Source organism: Elgaria multicarinata, chromosome 4, assembly GCF_023053635.1.
Source record: "Elgaria multicarinata webbii isolate HBS135686 ecotype San Diego chromosome 4, rElgMul1.1.pri, whole genome shotgun sequence".
In the NCBI taxonomy this organism is placed as follows: Eukaryota; Metazoa; Chordata; class Lepidosauria; order Squamata; family Anguidae; genus Elgaria; species Elgaria multicarinata.
This window is the reverse complement of record NC_086174.1, coordinates 88,875,857-88,899,885: the sequence shown is the minus strand read 5'-3', so window position 1 is coordinate 88,899,885 and position 24,029 is coordinate 88,875,857. Positions and strand designations below refer to the sequence as shown.

General features: G+C 43.7%; 1 protein-coding gene across 1 annotated transcript in view; it reads left to right on the top strand.

Moving 5' to 3' along the window:
• Positions 1-11,591: 11,591 nt before the first annotated feature.
• Positions 11,592-24,029, top strand: part of SLC35F1 (solute carrier family 35 member F1) — a 249,007-nt gene continuing 236,569 nt past the window's right edge. The window contains exon 1 of the mRNA XM_063124731.1: positions 11,592-11,752. Within this exon, the coding sequence (XP_062980801.1) occupies positions 11,592-11,752 (161 nt within the window). The remainder of the gene's footprint in view (positions 11,753-24,029) is intronic.

Sequence of the window (24,029 nt, the reverse complement as noted above, 5' to 3'; positions counted from 1 at the left end):
CTATCATGGTGCCAACTTTCATCTCTTTATCTTTAAAAATGATGATTTAAAAAATAATAATTTTAAAACCTTAATTTTTAAAAAAATCCTAAAAAATCAATGGATGAATGGATCTGTTTCAAATTTGGTATGACTAAAGCTCTTCCTAAGAGCTACCATTGTGCCAAGTTTCATGTCTTTATTTTAGAAAACGACGGAGTTGTAAGCATTTTCATTAATTGCATTAGAGCTGCTCTCCCCCCCACCCGGATTTGCCATCAAAAACCCGGACAAATCCGGGCAAATCCGGTCGCCCTACTTTTTGGGCTTCTTACTCACTTCTTTGTTGTGATTTTTATGTTCTTGTTGCAATACCAAGAAATCACCTTGATCTGGATATGTAATGTGAAAACTATTATCTCTCTGGAGCAATGGGGAAAACTTCCATCTTGGCACCACTGTGCTATTGGACGTGATCCATTATCTGTTGCCTGATAGCTGTTGGATAATAGGAACAACTCCACATGCTTTCCTACACTAGAGGGTGATAGAGAATGGACCTGTAGATCAATCAGTTCCTTTTTCCTGTTCCCTCCCCTTCCTACTTCTTCCCTTGTGTCAGCAAGGAGCAATAAGCACCATGCAGCTCTCTCCTTGAAGCAAGTAACCATATCTAGTGCCTTTGTTCACTTATGCTCACATACCCAGCTTTAGGGGATCCTCATAAGCCCATTCTACAAATCCGGGCAAATCTGGTCATATGGTCACCCTAGTTTCTAACCCACTACCTCCCTGGATAAACATCAAGGCAAGGGGGAGACTGACCTAGCTCTGTACATCAGCCAAAGAAGGAACAGCTGCTGGGTGCTTGATTTATTTATTTATTTATTTGTAACATTTCACAGCTTACAGTTATACATAAAACAGTTTTGCCTTTCCCTACTGGAGAGAACACCTCTAAGAACTTTGAAACTAAAACCTGGTGCCTAATTCCCTCCTCCTCTCCCATATTCCCCTTTTCTTTTGTGTTGTGTCTTTTAGAATGTAAGTTTGAGGGCGGGGACAGTCTTATTAATCCTGCCCCCTATTTTCAGGAACTTTCTCCCTGTGAAAAAGGCATTTCTTTTTCTGCCTCTTTCACAGGGAGGGGGGAATTTGAAGAACTTTTCTCCTTGGGGAGGGGGACAGGGTTTCCACATACTTTTTCTAAGTGTAGCCAGCTGCTGAGGGGGCTTCTTCCTATTTTTTAGTTTTTCAAAAACAATAACACCCCCTTCCCTCAGCATTTGGAGGAGCCCAGCAGTTCTTACTGAATGCCTATTGGAGACAAGGTGACCTTACCCTCTCCAATAGGCACTCTGGAAGAACTCGTGGGCTCTTGAAAATGCTGGGGGTGTTTTGAAAAAAGAAAAAGAAAGAAAGAAGACCCCTCAACAATTGGCTGCATTTAAATAGGTATGTGGAAACCCTGTCCCCCCTCCCCAAGGAGAAAATTCTCACCTCGCCCCAGTTTTCATTTCCCCCCACCCCACCCCACAAAATGCCGAAAATGGAATTTTCAGCCCAACACTAATTTGTATGCAGAAGGTTTTGGGTTCAGTCCCTGACATCTCCAATTAAGAGTATCTGGGCAAAGCTCAACAATATCTGGAGGGCTGGAATAGTAGGCTGAACAGAACAGTGGTTTGACTTGGTATAAGGCAATTTCCTAATAATGGGAATTTCTCTCGTGTAAGATGCCATTGTAACAAATACAAAGCCAAAGGAAGGAATTCAAATGATCTGGTAGTGAGATCAAGCATCATAATTCATCTTCTTTTTAGCTACACATACACAGTAATCATAACATATAACATTACGATTGTAGGAAATGTTTTCAGATAGCTTTAGAAGACTCATTACGCCAGCAAAATATTACTTGTATTCTGAAGATAAAAGCTATGAATGAATTTATGCATTACCATAAATACTCGGAGGGGTGCTTACTTTACATTTTCATTTTGTGTTCCAGATAGCATGAAAGCAGCTTAGTCAATGTTTCTGTTGTAGCTACATAGCTTCAGACCTGATTCTATATTTCCTCTTCCTGTTTCTCTCCAAACTATTATTATGATTAATATTATAATTCAAGGAAATCTTGAGTCAGTGCAACAACCCCCCTCTAGTAAGGACTCGCTAAAATAAAGTATTAGATTCAAAGGAATAAATATTCTCTGTAGAAAGTATAAAAGCTGTATATCTATATCAGGTGAGAGCAGATTTCAAGCTTGCGGGATCAACTCTGTCTTCCATTAGAACCCCCAAGGTACAGCAATTACAGCCAGATGCAAAATGATGGCTCAGGGGGTGGGGTGAATTACCTGCTGATCCCCATGAGCAATATGCTGGGATGGCCTGCAAAGTCAGATAGAAATCCACGTCTGAACAGTCCAGTTTAGACCTCAAAATGTCATGGTCCCAGGTTTCATGCCACCACGGGAGTCATCTTCAGAGCCAGAACCATCAAAGCCAGTTGGCCCCTCAGGAGACCCTGGCATTAGCCAAGATGGTCTGGGACTCTCAGGAGTGATGCCTTTAAATCAGCCTCCTAGAGAGGCAGAGAGCTCAGCTTCTGAGGCGGAGGGAAGTGCTGGGCCAGCCCCTAGCCCATGAGGATACTGGTGTCTGAAGATCAACGCGAGAGGATGGTGGCCAGGCAAAGGAGTGCTCGCTTACTGAAGAGGACTACTCATGAATTGGGCTCCCTTCATGAGGACAACATCTGGCAAGCTTATAACATGACGCAGCTGAGCATTGCATCATGTTAGAGGCTCTAGTAGCTCCAGCTATATCATATTTTCCTGGTAACTTGAGAGCAGCTGGAAACAATGCCTCTCCCTGCTACCTTGCTTCCCATGCTTTTGCCTGTGATTGATGCTCCTGACCGTTGGACTGTTTCTTGACCTTGCTTCTGGACTGCGTAATGTATCTGACTGCCTAACTGTGTTTTGACCTCTACCTGCTAGCTCAACCACTCCTGCCTTAGCTTGAACCCCAGTGGACTGTAACCTGTGTCCTTGCTAATCAGCGACTCTGTCGTATATCTCCCTGTATTTGTTTTGTAAAGAGCCAGGATTTAGTCTAGAGCAGGATGCAAAAATGGTATTGTTAAGCAATTGGGAGTGGGAGACCCTTGCTGCAAATCTGCTGTAAATCTCTCAGAGATCTACTAATAAATCCTGATTTACCTTCTGTGTACCCTCACGTAACAATTATTTGTCTCCCCACACCCAACTGCTGCCATCTAGGGGTAGAGAAACATGCAGAGAGCTGTGTCAGTAGATGCAAAACTGTGGCTGGAATCTGGGTAGACTTGGGTGCAGGCACAACATGCTTCTGTAGGCACACCTGGGAGGGGTCCCAGATTTCCTCTGCTGGTGGCAGCCCCTCACACGTCAAGAATGGCTTTGGGAAGGCACAAAAGGTTGCTGCCGGAAGAAAGGGAGTGTAGGTCTGTGGCGGAGCACTTGTAGAAGGCCCCTGGCATCTCCTGGTAAAAGGGTCACGTACCAGGTAAAGGGGAATACTTCTGCCTAAGACCCTGGGGAGCAACTTTTAAGCAGAGCAAAGTGACTGGCCCCAACCTGCTCTGGGTTGGGGACAGTCAATTGGACTGCAACCCCCAGTATTCCTGACCATTAGTGATATCAGTAGGTGGAGCCTGCCCCTAAATCCTTCAAAGATGGAGAACTAGGCTGACATTTTCATTAACCTGAAGGTCTCTAGAATTACCACGTGAGTTCATATTCTTTATTGTAACATGAAGAGCTAGTATTCCAAGTTTTATCAGAGAATATATAACTGTAAGTGTAGTCTGGAGGCCTGTGGTTCATTGTTGTAATGGATTTATCTTATCAAAACATTTTTCAGTCTAGGTACTAGTAAATAAATGTACTCGTAAAACCTCATAGGGAGCCATGTTACACTCAGAACTATTCTTTATAATCTGTCTATCATGACTGGATTTGTCATAAAGTCAAACTACTACCAACCTCCTTGACTAGATCTGGTGAGAGAAACCTAAACAAAGGTAAGTAGCTCCTGCTTACCTGAAGTTCAGAGAAAGTTTCAGGGGTTGACTCATTTTTCTCCTGGCTGTTCTAATTCTCAGGACACTTGTCTAGCACCGGACCTTTGAAGTCTCTTACCCAGACTCCATCCCGATCAATTTCTTGCTGGGGGAAAAAGTCACCAGTTTCCACTCATGGAAAAAAAAATCCATATTGATTTTTCAGGTCTATGCTTTGGCAGTAAACGTTGCTGTTTTGTCCTGATCCTGTTAAGGAGCTATTCAATTCTTGCATAAGCAGCTAGATAATTCAACGTCATGGAGTGTCACTGCAAAGTCCTAAGCTGCAAGAGAAAGGGCAGCTGTTGTCTCCACATGTGCTGCACTTGGTGTGATGATGAGGCAAGTGGAGGCTGGTGGCTCTGATGTCAGTGGGACAGTGTATTCACTCCAGGTTTCAGTTAGAACCAATCAGAATTCTAAAGGAGCTATCCTTGGGCCCACCCACTGATATTAGAGCCACCAGCCTCTGCTGTCTGAGGCGTATGATGAGGTGCCATCTCAGAGGGCCTCCATCGCAATATGTGATTGAAGGATGGGGGAAGGGCATCAAACTCCAGGCACTACCTCTTTCCTTGCCTTTGCAATTTTAGGGAAAATGTGCAGAAACTCCAAAGGCTGCAAACCTATGGTCCCTTGGAAGGCATCCCAAGGCTATAGGAAGGTGCAGAAAAGGGCATCCATGGGCAGAGAGGGAGATCCTCTCTTTTGCTGGTAACAGAAAAAGGGTATGTCAGGGGCAGATCTGGGAAGGCTTTGGCTCCATTGCCCGAAAGCCCTCCCATTCCACTGGGGAACTCCCAGAATGGGGGTAAAGTATGCCAACCCTGGAGCTGGCATACTTGTTTCTCCTCTGCCCTGCTAGTGGGATTTGGGGTTTGGGCATTCTTCTGCCATGGGATGGATTCTCCTTCCCCTGCCCTCTTTGGATTGTTCTGCCAAGCTGCAACCCTATGCCCAATTGCCCGGGAGTAACCTCCATTGGACTCAGTGGGATATACCTTGATGTGACGAGGATTGCACTGTGAAACCCACCTACTTTGGCCAATCACAGGAAGAACACCTTGCAGTGGTAACTGCTGCTCAGATCAAGCATTCATTTGATTAACCATTTTGTGAGCTCAGTTATTCTGACATGGGGTAGACACAGTTGTCCCAATTGTATTACCAGATGGGGATGACCCAATTCCCAAACCCCATTGGAGCAATGAGGCAGTGGTGGCTGGTGGCTCTGATTTCAGTGGAGCTGTGCATCCATTCTAGGTTGCAGTCTGTACCAGCCATAACTCCAAAGGAACTGCTGAAACTATTCTGGGAATATGGTACAGCACCTTGGATAGCTCAATTAGCATTCTGGATGGTTCTGACTGAAACCCAGAATGGATTCAGAGCCCTACTGAAATTGGAGTCACCAACATCCACTGGATGGGGTAATTTCCCAGAAATCAAAATAAGTCACAACATGTAGGATTGATCTATGTGAACCAGTCCTAAAAGTCATGCCAGTGTTGTTCATATAAATAATGGAGAAATGCCTGGGGAATTGTGGGAAATTGCAGACTCCTTTTTCAGATGGCATTCTGAAGCCAACTACTTGGGGAATGATAGAAGACAGATATTGGGCACCAGGGGACAAACCAGGGAAAGCAGTGTTGCAGGTTCTTTCACCATTGCTCTATCCATGTGGGGGAAACCTCTCCAGATGGAACATGGCCTGCGGCTTAGCTTATGAAACTAGATAGCATAGCTCATTTCCTATGTGTGTGCTCAGTCAGTAAGTCATTTTCCCTGAGCATTAGAATATTCTCAGGATGGAGATGTAAAACTTAATGTAGAGGAGTGGGTAGGAAATCACTTCTCAGTTCATCAAGCCTACACTGGGCAACTAGCAAGATAAAATACTAAACAAATTCCATTCCATGTTTTTCTAGCTTTATCTTGAGTGTTATTAATGGGGGTGATGGAATGACCTCAACGGGCAGTTTGTTCCACTGCCTGATAGTTCATATTAATCATGTCTACAGTAGATATTTTTTTAAAAAAAGGACTACTAATTCTAAGGACTTTCCCCACCCCCACACAAAAAGAAGACATTACTGGTAACTGGATTTCCCAGTGTTGCTTGCCTTTTTCCAATTAAATAATCACATTGCCTTTGCAAGAAGTGGGGTTGGAGAAGGGAAAAGTCTTGTAAGTGTTTAATGTGGCATCATCTAAACTGATATACATTGATGGTGCTATGTAAATTAAATATATACATATCATTCATTCACGTCTTGGTGACCCCATGCATTTGCAGTTAGAGGGCTCGAGGCTGCTGTTGGGCTCATGGCAGAAGCGCCACTTCTAGTAATATCCAGATTACACTATTGCAATGGGGCTGCCCTTGAAAACTATTCAGACATGCCAATTGGTCCAAAGTACAGCAGCTAGGTTTAGTCCAGTAAAAGTACATTAGAGCTTTAAAACAATTACAAAAGGAACTTTTTTGAGAGAGAGAGAGAGAGAGAGAACACAATCAGAGTAGTGTAAGAAACAGCATACTAAAAGTTGCAATCTACAGCTTTATGCTAAATGGTTTCTTTAAAAAAAAATCCACTGTTGCTATTGCAAATGGATGAACAATAACAGACTGTTACTTCTGTTGTACTTCTATGGCATCAAATATGTGTGCCCCCCCCCCTTTGTTGTAAATTAGTTTTTCGAACAGTTAAGCATTCAATATGGTCATTTGTATCATTGAATAACAGCTTTAAAAAACAAAAACAGCTGAATCTTGTAAATTTCCTTTGGTATATCAGCATGAATATCTGTTGAAGTTAACAGAAATTGTCATGATCTTCTGGCAGAGTTGCCGTCAAACCCGTAGCTTTGTTAAGGTGCATGACACTAATAGGCATGCCCCCATGCAAATAAGAGCCAATGTGGGTAGATATGAATAAGAAACTGGGCTTGTACACCCCACATAAGCTTTGAGCCACCCCAACTGCTCGACACTGTCTTGTGCTCAAATGTTGGGCCAGACACGATTCTAGGTCATCTCATAGAGGAGGCATTCCTGGAGGAGTGGGTGTAGGATCTGGTCCAATACTTAGTTAACATAAGAACATGAGAAGAGCCATGCTGGATCAGACCAATGGGTACACTGGGCAGTATCCTGTACGCTGCCCATGCACTAGTGGAATGGACTGCTCGCACAACAGGAACTAGTGACTCCTGAAACAACTGGAAATGAGTGGCAATGTTTGTTTCCAGAATGGAGCTTGCTTCCATAAGAGAGCTCTGTTGTCCTGTCCTGTTCTGGAAATGCATATTTCTGCACATTTCTGGAGTTACTTCTTGTTGCACTAGCAATCCAGCTATGGTGGGAGGTCTTTCTCTGTTGTAGCACCCTGATCGTGGAATGCCCTCCCCTTGGAGGCCCGACTGGTGCCAATGCTGACTTTATTCTGAGGCCAAGTAAAACCATGGCTTTTTAACAAAGCCTTTAATGATTAAATTCACCAAGCTCACATATTGATTTAACTATTTTAATTGGTTTTACTGCTTTTAAATTCTGTACTTGTTTTAGCTTGATTAATGGTTTGATTTGTTTTTAGCTGTGTATATTTATTGTTTTATATTGTGCAATTTTAACTGTACACCGTTCTTGAGATCCTAGTGATATAGGGCGGGATACAAATGTTTAAATAAATAAATAAATAAAGCTGGATAAACAATAGAATAAAATTTTAAAGAATTAAAAATGGACTACTCTTCCAGAGAGACAGATTGACATTCTCTGTGTTCATTTCTTCCATTTATAAGTGGCATGTTTTATTATTGTTCCCATTTGTCGGTGATTGCTAAACACTGATGAGCTGAGTAGAATTATTAGTGCCTGATTATTTTTGTAAAACACACACACACACCTCCCCCAACATCTTACCATTCCTGAGCAAGCTCAACAAAATCATTGTTAACTTAAGAGGTACTTCAGGTTGACATTTAATTATGTTATGAAGGCTGATAAAAGATGAAGGGTATCATATAACTAAGTGGAGGCTGATGGCTTCAATGTCAGTGGGGCAATGAATCTGCTCTGGGTTTCAGTCATGACTAGTGAGAACCCTAAAGGAACTATCCAAGGCTCAGAGCAGTACTTATGTGGCAGATGTGGTCTTTTATTTTGCAGTTGCTCTGCCTCATTCATGGAACTTTACATAGGATCAAACTGTCATAATCTTCCATTTGTAGCATTCTATGTTTGCCCACTGCTTTTTCTGCCAGTTTTCTTACCAGAAATAAACCTTTTAAGAAGGAAAAGATGTAATAGCTGCACGATGCCTTTGGTTCAGTAGCACCAGGAGCCCATCCCAGATAGTTTCATGAAAGATTGAAAAGTCATGTTTTCTGAAGCACTGTGGATGAATTCTGGTGTTTGCCACAGTAAACAAGTAAACTATGAAGGGGGAGATGCATCCTAAAGTATACTGGTTAGGATGTTGTACGATGATTGGGAAATCTCCGATTAAAGTTCCCACTCAGTCATGAAGCTCATTGGGGGTGTATGGGTCAGTCCCTCTCTCCTAGCTTACCCTACCAACACTGGGTTGTTGTGAGGATAAAGTGCAAGGGGGGATATCTTAATTTAGTTTAGTTATAAGCTGTTTCTTTTCACAGTGAACTGTGTCCAAAGCAGCTCACAATACCAAATTGGAGCAGAACATCAAAATACAACATCACACATGGAACGACTAATAATTTGTAACAAAACAAAACCACAAATTTATGTAAGATAAATTCAACGATTTGATACAGATAGCATAAATTCCACATTACAAGGAAATAATTGAGATTTGCTATGGAAGTACAAAGCAGAATCAAATTTAACAAGATAAAACAAGAAAATGCTGCACTCCAAGGGGGCCACAACCGCCTGCCTTAAATCCAAGTCAAGATCTTGGGGCAGGTTGATATCTCACAGTTGTAGTCCTCCTCTCTCTCTCTTCCAAAGAAGTTGTCAGCAGAAAGATGGAAATGCTGGGGGTAACAATGAACTTCTGTGGAAGGAAATCAGAACAAAAATGGCATGCTAATCCTGGAACCCAGCACATACCTGCCTCGCCTCCTTTGGCCTTTTGTGTTGCATTTCTCTGATTTACACTTTACAAAACATGCTCATCTCAGGAAACACTGGTGGAAAATTGCAGTTCTGGGAAATGGTAGTTCTCTTCCAAAGCTCAGCCCAACTGTGGTTACACAGTAGCCTTCTCCAATCTGTTGTCCTCCAGATGTTTTGGAGTTCAACCCCCATCAGCCTCAGCTAGCATGGCCAATGGTCAAGAATGGTCAAGGCATTGTAGTTCAAAACATCTGGAGGGCATCAGATTGGAGAAAGCGGCTGTAGAGCATGGATTAAATCCCCCAACCACTCCCCCTCACTGGGAGTCACCCCTGCCTGCTTGCTTTTTTCAATCAGCATTTGAGGGCCAAAACAGGCATTACTTTCAATGTGGGTCAAACAGCAACATCTTTTGATTTTTTTTATTTTAGAGTAGGCCTGGGGCTACTGATCTGAATTGGCATCTTAGGCATGTGTGTGGGGGTAGGGGTATGGGAGCTTTAAAGATCTGGATCAGCCCCCCTGCACTTTCTCTACAGTAAAAATGAAAAGAAGACAGAGCTGCTAGACAGTGATTTAAAGTAATGAGTGTTTTGGCTCCGAGTCGGGCAGCTGCTTTGGGTGCCAGTCAGTGTGGGTGTAAAATGCTGCAAGCTATTCCAAGTGTAGATCATTCAATCCGACCATATTGAATTGTCATGAACATGACAGCCTATGCCAAAATTAGGTCTTTAAGGGTCCACAAAGATATTGGGTTGCAGGAGTGAAGGCTGATGGCTCCAGTGTTGGTGGTGCTGTGAATCCGCTCTGGGTTTCAGTCAGAACTCTAAAGGATCTATCCAAGGTACTGAACTTAATTCAGGGCAGGTTTCAGCACCTTAGATAGCTCCTTTAGTATTCTGCCTGGTTCTGACTGAAACCTGGAATGAATTCCCTGCCCACTGATATCGGAGTGACCATCTTCCACTAGGTTGATGTGATACAGCTGGGGCTGGACCTTGGGGTCAAAGTCTGGGAGCCCCACAGTTCGGGGGGGGGGGGATAGCCACCCAGAGAGTGACAGGTGATGAGGGCAGCAGAAGCAAGCTCCACTGTACTACAGTAGTCATGATGGTGCTCTGATTTAAAGTGCAAAACTTCACATGCTCAGAGTATATTTATATCTAGGATGGAAAACAGTGCTGTTGCAATATGTCAGGAGAAGAGTAATGTTAATTGTAATACATATGGAAGTCTAAAGCCCCTTAAGAGCCCGTGTGGTGTACTGGTTAGAGTGTTGGACTGGGAGTCAGGAGATCTGGGTTGTAGTCCCCACTTGGCCATGCAAGCTCACTAGGTGACTTTGGGCCTGTCACAGACTCGCAGCCCACCTCACAGGATTGTTGTTGTGAGGATAAAATAAAATGGAGAGGAGGAGGATTAACGTATGCCACCTTGCTGTCCTTGGAGGAAAAAAAGGTGGGATATAAATGTAATAAATAAGTAGATACCCCCACCCCCACCCACCCCACCGTCCTCATAAGATCATCAAGGCCAGGGTCTCAAAATTCCTAGCGGCACCGTTCTTGGAGTATTGCAGTTTTGTTTTTTGCCTCAAGATCATCGCGCCTGCTGGCAAATGGGCGCCGCTGTCCACGGCCGGGTGGTTCTGAAGCTGCTCGGCCGCCTGATGGAGGGGAGGGGAAACACCTGAGATTGAGCAGGAGGAAACTACAACTCCCGGCAGGCAGTTCAGAGCGGGAAGAGAAAAACGGGGGAAGGGGAGGGTGGTTAGCGAGGGTATCCCCCCCTCACGCCCCTTCTTACGCTGCACGCGCTCCCTCTGGTGGGCGCAATTAGAGCTGGCGGCGCGCGGGGAGGGGGCGTGTGCGCTGGCGCTGGGCTCCCTCAGTGCTGCACTCTTGCGTTGACTGGCCGCCTGATCCAGGCGCGCGCGCGCAGAGGCAGCCCCCTCGCCCGGACTGTGCGGCCGGCTCGGAGCAAGCGCTGCACCTGAGCGCGCCGCTGTAGCGGGAGGGAAGGAAGAAAGGAGAGCGAGGCAGCCTCGGAGGAGACAAAAGGAAAGCGAGGCAGCCTCCGCGAGGGAGCGGCTTTTCTCGGGACTCGCCGGGCAGACGGTCGTTCAGCCCCCCGCCTGCGGACACTTGCTGCTGCGCACCGGCGGCAGCAGCAGCAGCAGCAGCAGCTGGAGGAAGAGCCCGCCCCGCCCCGCGCTCCATGGCAGAGCAGCACTGAGGCGTGCGGCGGCGGCTGGAGCTGGAGCCCCGAGGAGACACGCGCGAGCCCCGGCAGCCGCCCCCGCGGGCGCTCCCTCTGGCTCTCCCGCGGGACCCTCGCCTCGGCGGCCGGGCGGCGCACGATGCTCCCTGCTGCTCGCTTCTGATCCCCAGCCCCGCCGCGATGATCTCCCCGGAGCAGCAGCAGCAGCAGCCCAACCATGTCGTGGCGACCATCGAGAACCTGCCGCCCGAGGGCGGCGGCGGCGGCGGCGGCAGGAGCAGCAGCCTCTCCGCCCCCTCTTCTTCCAGCGTGCGCCAGAGGATCAGGAAAGTGTTTAACAGGTGAGCACGCCCGCCCACCCCCGCTCCGACCGGTCCCGACTTGCCCGTCGTGCCTCGTGTGGAAGAGAAGAGCGCCGGAGGGTGGCTGGATTGATGGAGCTATAGAGGAGAAATCAGACACAAACCTCCTCTGGCTGAAAATCCCTTCACCCCAGCCAGAATGGGCGGGTGGGGCGAAACTCGCCGTTATGTGAGAGAAGGGAACTCTGCACATGTTCAGCGTGGCTCTGTTTGTTGTGAGGCTCAGCTCTAGCCTGACTGAAAACGGGTTCCAGGGCTTAAGCCCTGGCCACTCAGACCCATCCCACTCTAAAGAGGTACCTGTCTGTGGACCAAAAGCAGGCGTTACTTTAAATGCCTATCTAGCAGCTATCTCGTTTTCCGTTTTACTCCAGAGTAGGCGTAGGGAGCGGGTCCTAATCTTAAAAGCCGCCTACTCCCGTTCTGGATTGGGTCCCTTTCACCTACCCTAGAGTAAAATATGAATGAAAGAAGAAGAAAAGACATAACTGCTAGATACAGATTTAAAGTAATATCTGTTTTGGCCCTCTAGAGATGTTCTTTTGTCCAGAGTTTCTATGGGGCAAGGAGGGCAAAAAGAAAAGGGTCATCCATTTTGTTCAATGGAGCCGGTTTGAATAAGGGGCATCCTCTCCATATAGAGAGTGGCGGGGACTTATAAATGAGGGGCTTCCGAAAATCATGCTCTAGGGCTGGGTGGTAGTTAGCAAAGGGGGCAAAATGGAAGCTTGTCTTGGTAACAGCAGGTACACAAAAATGCTCAGTGGGTGATCATTGCCCCAAAATGGGAGAACTGTAGCTTCAAGAGAAAGGAAGGGAAGGACCAAAACATCATTCTGGTCCTTCTTTGGCATTGCTCCATTCCCAGCACTTAACCCAAGTAAAAGGACGGCAGAGGCAAAAGCTTCTACTGTGTAATCGGCATCTTCAGAGAACTAGCTGCTGCCTCCACCTTCTCGCCCTGCGAGCTCATTCATCCTGTAAGGTGCAGGCGAGAGAAGGCACCCTACCAGAGCAGGGCAGCAGGGAGTCACCGATTTGTGGAGTTTATACGCCCAAGTGGACCGGTCCTTTCATAGCCTAAGGAGAAGGAAGGGGGAGTAGTGAAGGCACTGGCAGCCTTTACACAGAGCAGAGTGTGTTGATTTTGTTACTGGCTGTGAAAAATGACCGTGTTTAGTTGGAGGAATATGGGGTTTGCATTCGAGGCTGGTGGCTCCAATGTCAGTGGGGTGATGAATCCGCTCCTGGTTTCAGTCAGAACCAGTCAGAACTCTAAAGGAGGTATCCAAGGTGCTGGATAGATTCTTTAGAATTTTCACTGATTCTGACTGAAACCCGGAGCGGATTCACCATCCCACTGACATTGAAGCCACCAGCCAACACTGGATGTTTGTTACCCTGCCAGGGCGGCTGCTAATTCTCTAAGAATGGTCTTTCCCCCTCCCCCCCTTTTTTTTTAAAAAAAAATCATGCTTTGTATAGATCCAGGACTCCGTCTCCTGTTGCTTTTGCTCTGCCAATCTGGAATAATCTAGGCTAGTTTGCATCTTTTCCTATGGAAATCTTTAGTGCTGAGAAATCATTGTACTGTGTACTTTGAAATTGTAATGTTGAAATCTCCAAGGGGCTCATCCCCAGTTCGTATTATTTGAGTAAGGAGTACAAAATGTGGAGGATTTAGAAATACATCTGTGATGATTAGTCTGTTCCTTATTTGCATGGGGAAACAAAGCCTGATGCCCCCTGAGGTTTTCAGCGGGTTTGGATTAGCTCAAGCCTGCCTGCTGGTGATAGGGAAAGTCCTCATTGTTGAGATGATCTGGGTTCTTCACGTAAGAAGTGAAGCATGTTGGATTGCCTTTGCAGGTGGTCTCTAATAAGAAGGTGTAAAAAATTACAAGATATATGAGTTGCTTTAGTTTGCAGGAGAATCCTGTGGCTCAAAATCAGTTTATTTCAAAATTGCATCCCTTTTTAAAATGCTAAGACCCTAATTTCTTTTCTCCAGGTATAATGAACTGCTCTTGAATAATCTCTTAAATCAGCCTCCTACAATGGCTGGGTAGGTTATTGGCTTCCATGTAAATTTCTTCAGGGAAGATCAACTGAATCTACTACTACTGCATTTATTCACACTCTTAACTATCTAATAAACTGGCAAGAATGGAGAAGCTGTGGCCCCTTAAATGTTTTTTGATCTCCAACTCCCATCAGCCCCAGCCAGCATGACCAGTGGTTGGGGATAATGGGAGTTGGAGTACAACAACACCTGGCAGGCCACAGATCCTCCAAACCTGAAATGCAGAATAGCTCTTGTGTTTCTCACATCTAAAGAAGAAAGATCTGTCAATATTCCTAGTGCACTTCTGCTTCTTGAATGTTTGAGTAGTTTACACAGAGAGACAAACTGGTCAGTGCTTAATTTTTATAAGGAGAAGTGCTGGAACTCAAACTTGTTTGGGGGCCATGCCTTTTGACCTAAAGCCATGCTACTTAATCCTAAGTAAGTGGGGCCATTATGGCTCAATTCAAATGTGCAGGTCCATGACGCCATTAAGAACATAAGAACATAAGTGCCATGTTGGATCAGACCAAGGGTCCATCTAGTCCAGCACTCTGTTCCCACAGTGGCCAACCAACAAAGCAGGACATGGTACAACAGCACCCTCCCACCCATGTTCCTCAGCAACTGGTGCACACAGGCTTACTGTCTCGAGTACTAGAGATAACACACAACCATCAGGGCCAGTAGCCATTGATAGCCTTCTCTTCCAGGAATTTATCCAACCTCCTTTTAAAGCCATCCAGATTGGTGGCCATCACTATATCTTGTGTTAGTGAGTTCCATAATTAAGCTTCATGGAACGAGCCCTGATTCTAGCATTATGAGAGAAGGAGAAAAACCTCTCCTTAGCAACTTTCTTCACACAAGCCATAATTTTGCATATTTTGCATAGCGTTGCTGGGGCTTGGATATTCAAAATGGTGGCCTGCACACACTGCTGTGGCCTCAAGGATTAATTAACCCATGGTGGCTTGTCTTGAAGTTCGAACTCAGTTACTGAGCCAGTTGGCACGATCACCGCAGCCCACTGTGGCTTATTGAGGCCGTGGTGGGTTGTGCCGTGTGCCATTGGCCGTTATCATGCTGTGCAAACCTGGTGAGAGTTAAATGACCCCCCGCATCGCTCACGGGCTATTTTAGGGTTATGAAAGGCTTGTTCAACCCTCACATAAGCCACCTTCACCATGTTCACATGACACGAGAAACCATGGTGATTGCCTGCCACGACTTAAATATACAAAAGTGCAACTGACATACACCAGAGCCCACTGTGGTTTAAATAAGCCATGGTGGCTTGCGGTGATCATACAAACCCAGTCATTGTCATGTGGGAGCAGGTTTATTGCTGGGGTAGCCTAACTTCTGAAGGACTATTGAAAGACTTTTCCAGTTCTGCATCACTCATCTGGAACAACTATATTCTAGAGTCTCCATCTCCAACCTGGTGCCCTCTAGATATTTTTGGCTATAACTCTCAGCATTTCTAACTATTGCCTATGCTGGTTGGGGCTGATGGGAATTGAAGTTCAAAATATTTGAAGGGCACCAATTTGGGGAAGGTTTTGTAAAGACTGCAATGATGTTGTTGCCATATGTCGAAGTTGTGCATATGGTTGCCAGTACTCATCACTTACCTCCAATTGTAAATCATAATTTTGAATTGTAAATCACAGTTTTGAAGTGGGTTTTTAATTCTGGTATGTAAATGAGCTATGGCTAGTGGTAACCATAGTTTGCATGATTTGGATGTTGTGGCTAATTACGGTTACCATAAATGAGAAGGTGGAAGAGAAAGGGGATGTGGTGTAGAGGGCTGTCCATGAGTTTGCAGTGGGTTCTCAATAGCCAAACCACACTCTTAAAGGTATTTTCTTTTTTATGAATATATTTCATGTATTCCAGATCTCAGTCATGAAATTGAATAGAGATTCCAAGGCAGGGTCCTAATTAAGCTTATCTCCTAGTTGAAAAGTGACAGACTATAGAAGTGCACCTTAATTTCCCAAGTGTTTTCAGAATTTGGAACTGATTATATTGTGACCACCAATCCTGATGATATTTTCTATGACTCATCAAGTAACACTGCTGGCCTCTCTATGGGAACATCTTGAAAACCTGTCAGAAAGGAAAAACATATTTTACTTAATTGGTCATAGATGTAAAGGGCTCAGAGCCAATTACTATCTGATCTGCCCCAGCATAGGCACTCTTGCTTAAGTGCACGTTTGAAGCTGTTGTCCTGAATTCTGTCCAAGACATTGCATTTCTTTTTCTTGGCAGATTAGAGTTTGAAGTCCACTAGTTTGAATGGCATTGAATATTATAGAAGGTGGATTGGGGTGGGATGTTCCTGGTTCTGGTCCTGGCAGTTCCTCATACTAGTAAATAGGAAGCCAGGATGAAGGATGCATATTCCTCCCACCCCCACCCCCACCCCGCCATCCCTTCCTATCCCTGCAGTAAATCTCCTGTCTTTTGCTTTATGGTAATTAGGCAGTTAATTGACACCAGCTTTAATCAAACTAAAGGCTAGCCAGGGTTTTCCGTACATCAGGATCTGAATGCCCTGTTTGAAGATATTTTCAGACCCTACAGTAAGAAAACCCTTGGTTAGGCATATCAGATTATTATTCCAAGCTTGGAAGTTCTAAGTTGGTTCCCTCTGTTTCTGATGAACATGTGTGAATGTTGTTGTTCATATAGCCAAATCGGCACCACCCACATATCAGCACATTCAGGAGAAGTGAGAATTGCAGAAGTAGGAAAAAATACTTTGGAAACCCCCCCAAAGGGAGGACCCTCCCAAAGCAGCCCAATGAGGACTAACAGTGGCTCAGTGGCTAGGGAATGCTAGTTGACTCTTGGTTGGGCGGGGGAACAAGGTATGAGGGAGAATGGAATGGAGTACCACGGAGAAGGGCATGATTGACTGGAACTGAGAACAAGAGCACTCCAAACTGTAAGATTTTGTTGTCTGATTTGTAATATTTCTGTTTACTGCATCCAAGTAGAGTCATTAGAAAGGGCTAGTCTTGTGTCCCTAGCCTTTTTGAATCTGTGGACATATTTGGGAATTTGAGAAACTGCTGTGGGCACCTCCAAAAATGCCTAATCAGTGGATCATCACTTTGTTCTCTATCTGTCATGTTTATGGATCTTAGGCTTATTTAGCGAAAAAGTTTGTTTCTTGTCTACTGGATACCGCAACATCTCTTTGATGAGGGATTGTCTAATTTGGCTAATTGCTGGTGGTGCAATGCAGCTAATGCTTTTTTTAAACATATGTTTTGGCAATATCCAGTAGTTGCTGCTTTTGGGGAGGAGGTTATTATACAGATAAACTTTGTACTGGAACAGTCTTTAGTACTCACTGATGTCCACACTCTATGAATTGGTCAGTGTAAATGGATTCTCTGTGCCCTTTTGACAGCCAAAAGACTAGTATTACAATTATGGAAGGAGAGGGGGGTATGTGTGTCCTATGATGCAATGGATTGGAGCCCTTACAACACTTTCAATATTTGAACAGGTGGCATATAGACGTGAACTTCAAATGGATACTTATTTAGATATTTGGTCCATTTTTGTTGAAGCCTATGTATAATTGCTAGGAAGTTGTATGCATTTCCTATGTATTCATTACTAAGAATATATAAATCCATGTATGTATATTAAAAACAGGAAAAATATGTGAAAGGTTTTGTGGGTGCACGCTGGTGCCGCATTGGGGACTCCTTCATGGGCACCATCTTGGGGATTCCTGGGCTAGTCAGTAATCAATTTGCTCTAATCAGCAAAGTTAGAAATTTCATATGTAATGTTAGTTTTCTTTTCTTTCTCATGTGTATCAGAAGGATTTCCTTGTCAAATCTGGAAGGTTGTAACAGAAATCCTGTTGGGGTAGGCGAGGCCAGAAATCCTCCTCTGGAAAACATACTTTTTAAAGCTTTGGTGTTCTGCTCTTTGATATGAATAAATTAGAATTCGGATCCCCCAGTGAAGCACTCCAGTGTGTGTGTGTGTGTGTGTGTGTGTGTGTGTGTGTAGAAATTCCATTGAGCTGTATGCTACAAAGACATTCATTCTTTCAAACCAGATAGATGTTGTTAAACTGGATTTTCTAAAACCTATTTTGGCACTACCTCCATTGTCAATCTGAAGTAAAACTCCTAATATATATATAAAAAAACAATCTTCCTAATATGAAATTTCCGATTGACCATTTTCTTGACTATGGTGTAAATGTCTTCCTGTAATTTTAATAGACCTTACAATTCTTAACAAGGTTATGGAATACTAGCGAATTGCTTTCAGCAATGAAACTGTAGTGGTGGCGAATTCTCCCCTTAACATCAGCCTTCTTCAACCTGGGGTGCTCCAGATGTGTTGGACTACAACTCCCAGAATGCCCCAGCTGGCTGGGGCGTTCTGGGAGATGCAGTCCAACACATCTGGAGCACCCCAGGTTGACGAAGGCTGCATCATGGCAACTTGGGGAGCCACCAGTTCTCTTCTAATTTAGAATGACATTTCTGATGGGTGTTTTGTTTCTTCTCATGATAATTTATCACACTTCAACATTTCTCTTGCGTTATTGGATTCTAGGGATATTTTCTTTGGAGGATTAGCCTTCTAAATTGACTGGGCTGTTCTCTCAATTTCTTGAAATTTAGCGCTTCTGCTAGACTGGTAACTGTGTGCCCAAATTATTTTCTTGCTTCCCCTTGTCTACACTTGCTTGTATGGTAAGTTTGTTCTTGACTTCCTGAGAATTTGCTAACAGCATTCCTCCAACATAGCTTGGGAAAACTCACAATGTTCCTATCTAGATTTATTTTCCGAGAATAAAGGATTGTCAGGTGATTTCTATATCTAACTCCTTCTGCCTATATGGACACTTATTGGAGTCTGTCAATATAACTATCTTCATTACTGCACATGCAAAGACTAAGAAAGGATTATTTTTTCTCTAAGAATTGCTAAATTTATCTTATGTTCAGAAAATAGTTTATTGTACTCTTAATTACTTAATAAACAGAGGCTGATTCACACACAACAGTAACCATGGTTTATTTAATCCATAGTTTGTTGCCCTACTCACTTATATATCATTACTATACCCAGGCTTATAGTTGTTTGCACAACATGACAGACCACCATAGGTTGTTTAATGCATGGTGAGATTGTATCTCATCTGCTTTAGGATTATGTGAGTGTTGTTTAACCCTCACATAACCCATGCTCACTCAGTTTGGATGATACAATAATCCCCCAAGTGGTGCCATGCCTTATTGTGGGTTATTTAACCTATGACGAGGTGTGGCATGTTGTCTGAACCTATTTTTTGACTGGCAGATTATCGAACAAACCATGGGACATCTGTCGGTTGCTTGTTTCCTTCCTCTTTAGCTTGCTTTCTTCCTTTATCTGAAATGCCTTCGTGATACTGTAGTACTGGCATGTAGAGCAGCTGAAAGTTGTTTTTTTTAATAGTAATACTAATACTACTAATAATAAATAATAAATTTATTTCTTACCCGCCTCTCCATCCTGATCGAGGCGGGGAACAACATTAAGTATAAAATACATAAAATATTGATTAAAAACATAGTATATATTGTTAAAACTTCCTTAAAAACATACTAAAAGCATCCTAAAAGCATCCTTACCACTCTTGTCTACCACCTCCGTAGCCCGGGGCTGGTTCTCATGACACAATAGCCCATCATGGGTTAATTTATCTGTGAGGGGTTCTGGTATGTGGTGGTACACTTATGAATATGCAAGCTCTGGCCAGGGGTTGTTGGGACTTGTCATGTCTTCTGAACCTGGTGGCAAGGGTCATTTGAGAGTTAAATAACTCTTATCTAAGCTTAAAACAGACTGTTGTTTACATGAGGGTTATTTAACCCCAAATAACTGCTGCTGCCTGAGTTCAGATAACACCACAAGTCATGGCAACACCTGGCTGGGGTTTGCATATTAATAATAGTGGATGGCATGTACTGTGGTGCCCAAGGGTTAATGAACCCACAGCGGGATGTCATGTCATCTGAACCAGGTTATAGATTACATAACCCAAAGTTCATAATGCAACAACAAACCATGGATTCTTTTTCTAGGTTGTTTGTGTTAACAAACCATGGCTTGTTAGCACAGTTGTGTTCATACTTCATGACAAACCAGAATTCAACAACATGGGTTAGCATTATATACACATCAGGCTGATGTGTGCCTAATAGATGTTACAAAGAATTATCTGCCAAAATTCTAGAATTCAACATAGAAGGAAAATTATCCAACATTTCTGAATTAAAATGGACCCATATCTATTCTGACCACCAATCTGAGCTAACTTTACTGATACCCCTTCAGAACCCTACACAACTCAGAGAAAATATCCGAATGTTAAAAACCACTATCAGAAGAATAACTCTCTCTCTCTCTCTCTCTCTCTCTCTCTCTCTCTCTCTCTCTCTCTGTCTGTCTGTCTCATACACACACACACCCCACCCAAGTGGTGATACTAAGGGGACACACATAATGCCCTTTGATGATAAAGTACAGAGGTACTGCTTCTGGCTACAAGTGCCCAGTCCAGGCTTCTGTAGGGTCAGAAGCTGTCATTGCAGCTGCAGATTCTCCAAGGTGATGAAATGTAAGATGACATGAATGTGTCTCCCTCACCGCAACTAGGTTCATCTGCCTGCCTTCCAGCCTGGTTAGGCTTAACTATGGTTAATGATGGTATCAACAAGCTGATTAAATATGGTTAATAGAGTGCTTTGCTAGCAGGGAAAAGCTGAGGGCAGCTGTTCCAGAGGCTGGCTCTGTCTTGCTAATCATGGTTACCAGAAAACCATCATAATATCAGTTCCAACTCCATTCACGTTTTAGAGTTTACAAGTCCTTGTTGAAATTCTAGAGAGGGGCAAGGCACTGCCTCTTCTAATACAGAGCAAACCAGAGTCATAACAGAAGCAGCCACTATTTGAATGAATCTCATGAATCTCATGAGTGAATCTCTGCTGAACTCAAGGGTCACCATATAATTAGTCCCAGTAGGGCCAAATTAATTAATCCTTGTGTTATATGCCAGAAATATCACTTCACAAATGTCACACATTTTTTAGGGTCCTTGATATTTGAAGCCAACAAACTATGCAACGTTGTTGTTGTTTTAAAAAACAATGTAAAAATGGACTACTTTGCAGCAAGGCCAACTATAAAACATTTAGTAATTTTTTAAAAAAATGGAACCGGAATTGTACATTCTTGGAAACGCTGTACTACTCCAAGTCAGCACAATCAACTGAGTTGCATCATTAGTGAAGCAAATAGCAACCTGAATAAATTATGGCATATCTGTTAATTAAAAGAAACCTGAAGATCAAATGTATTTGTCTTTGCTAGTCCTACAGAATGAATGTTCTTAACCTTGAACACTTGAGCTTTCTTGTGCAGAACAAAAGAAGTATCTTCCTATGGGATTTTGTATAAAGATAGAACAAAGAGCTATTTAATTTCACGTAGCATTAGGGCATTGGGGAAAGTATGGAGTTGAAGGCTCCTTTACGTTATATTAACTCCCCTTCACTTTTGGGAGAAAAAGGGTATTGTCAAAGATTATGTTTGTACTTAAATTCTCCCATATAGGATTAATAAGGTGCCCTGGTGTGTAAAATTATTGTGCCCACAGTGTCAGTGACCTGGTCTCCCAGCAAACAGAGAACTTCCTTATAGTTTTGCTGCCTCCATCCCTAGAGATAACTGATAGTAGTGGAGGCTAGGTTTGGTGTGTCTGTGGCTGCATTCACACAACACACAACTACTGGGATTTTGAAATCCTGAACACAGCATGGTTTCTGCAGGGTGGCTTGTTAACCTTGCAGTGTGGTTTACTTTTCTCGAACATGTCATTTTGAGAACCCATACAGCGTTGGGTTGTTCATGGTGTTAACTTTTGAAAACCGCCCAGAGAGCTTCGGCTATGGGGCGGTGTATAAATTTAAATAATAATCATAATAATAATAAAAAATAAGCCACATTGCATGGTTAACAAGTAACCCTGTGGAAAAAGCACTGGATTCAGACAACATGATAACCCACCGTGCAAATAGGAATTGGTATAGGAATTCAGCATAATCTTTTTGCACACTTAGGTAGCTTTGATATTGTTAATAATGTGTTAGCAGATCTTAGGGATTAATTTGAAGTTTCAGGGTGTTACAGGGCAATCCTAAACAGATTTACATGACTCGGGAACACAATAACTGATGGAACGTCTCTCCTGACCTTAACATACCCAAATACTATGATCAACATCTGGGCCCTCCTCTGAGTGCCACCTCAAAGGGAGGCTGGGAAAGTGGCCATAAGGGAGAGGGCCTTTTCAGTGGTGCCCTCCCTCCAACTATGGAATGAGCTCCCCACTGAGGCTTGCCTGGTGGTGACACTGTCAGCTTTTTGGTGCCAGCTAAAGACCACTCTACTCCCAGGCATTTAATGGTATATAATGAGGCACCGATGTCTGCTGTTTTAGAACAGGTCTATCAGGGGAAAAAACATTGTTCATTTAAATTGTTTTTAGGTGTTCACATTGTTTTAATTTTTCTATGTTAAGAACATTGGACTATTTTTATTGTTGTTTTTTGTATTTTTGTGAATTGTAAATTGCCCAAAGAACTTCGGATATGGGGAGGTATAGAAATGAAAACAACAACAGCAGCCACTTCTCAGGACCCCCAGGGGAAGTGCTAAGATCTCATGAAAGATTGAAAAGTCATGTTTTCTGAAGCACTGTGGATGAATTCTGGTGTTCACCACAGTATGTTCATGAGTGGATGGTATCAGTACTGGAGAAAAGGAATGGCTGCTTCTATGGAGGGAGCAGCTATCTAGAGTTAATGACAGATGTAAGCTGAGTGCCAGGACACTGCCATCCACTCATACAGTTCAATAATAATAAGCATTATTATTTACAATATTTATATACCACTCAATTATCTAACACAGATTCCAGAATGGTGAACAGTAAAAGAAAGAAGATTAAAAAAGCAAATTAAAATGGTTCAATTTAAAAACAAAGGAAAGGGAAAAACAGTGGCAAGTCATTCGAGGAAGTCATTCGAGGAAGTTGTTTTCAGGAGGTGATGGAAACAGCCCAGTGTTGGTGCCTGCCTGACCTCCAGGGGCAGAGAGTTCCACAGAGAAGGGGCCACTACACTAAAGGCTCTTCTTCTGGTGGATTCCAGTTGGGCCACAGATCCATGTGGAACCACCAGGAGCATGCCCTCTGATGACCTCAGTGATCGGGCAGAATTAGATCAGTAATGCAAACATACTGAAATAAAAATGTTTAAAGACAGAAATTAACTCTAAATGTAGTGTTTGCTTCTTGAGAGCAATGCCTTTCTCCTTCCATGCCTTGCTCGGACTGCACCCACATCTGAAAAGCTCCTCTCTCCCCAATGGGAGGGCTATCACTGGCTATTACTAGGATGATTAAATGGAACCTTTGGCAGTATAGCCCTGAATATCAATTGCTGGAGGGCAACAAGAGGAGGAGACTGTTATCTTCATATCTGCTTATGGACTTCCTAGAAATATCTGTTTGGGGAACAGGTTGTTGGACTAGATAGATGTGGAAACCTGTAGTCCTCCAGAGGTTGTTGGAGTCTAATTCCCATCATCCATCCAGCATGAGAAATAGTAAGTGATGATGGGAATTGTAGTCCAACAAGGTCTGGTGGATTACAGGCCCACCCCTGGACTAGATGGAGCTTTGATCTAATTCAACAGGTTTCTTCTCATTTAAAAGGAAATATGCTGCAACATCTCCCAGCATGGAAGACTCCATCAGTGGGTAGGGGGAGAAAGAGGTGGAGAGCAGAAATCCAAAACACGTTGAGTGCATATAGAAATTGCACAGCTTGCTAGAAGGATTCCAGAAGGACATTAAGGGACTGCATGGACCACCATCTGGGATAGGGACGTGGAAGGGAGCCTTGCCTGAGTGGCGAGAGTTGACTTTTTAAAGTGGGAAAAAGCAAAAACATAATTTGTGAACACTGGCAATGCACTTTAATGGGACTGGAGGGAGCCATTAAAGCGCTTTCAAATGTACTTGCAGTTTTGGTCCTAGATAAAATGCTTTAAAGTTTTGATATCCTCCTCCCACCCTTCATG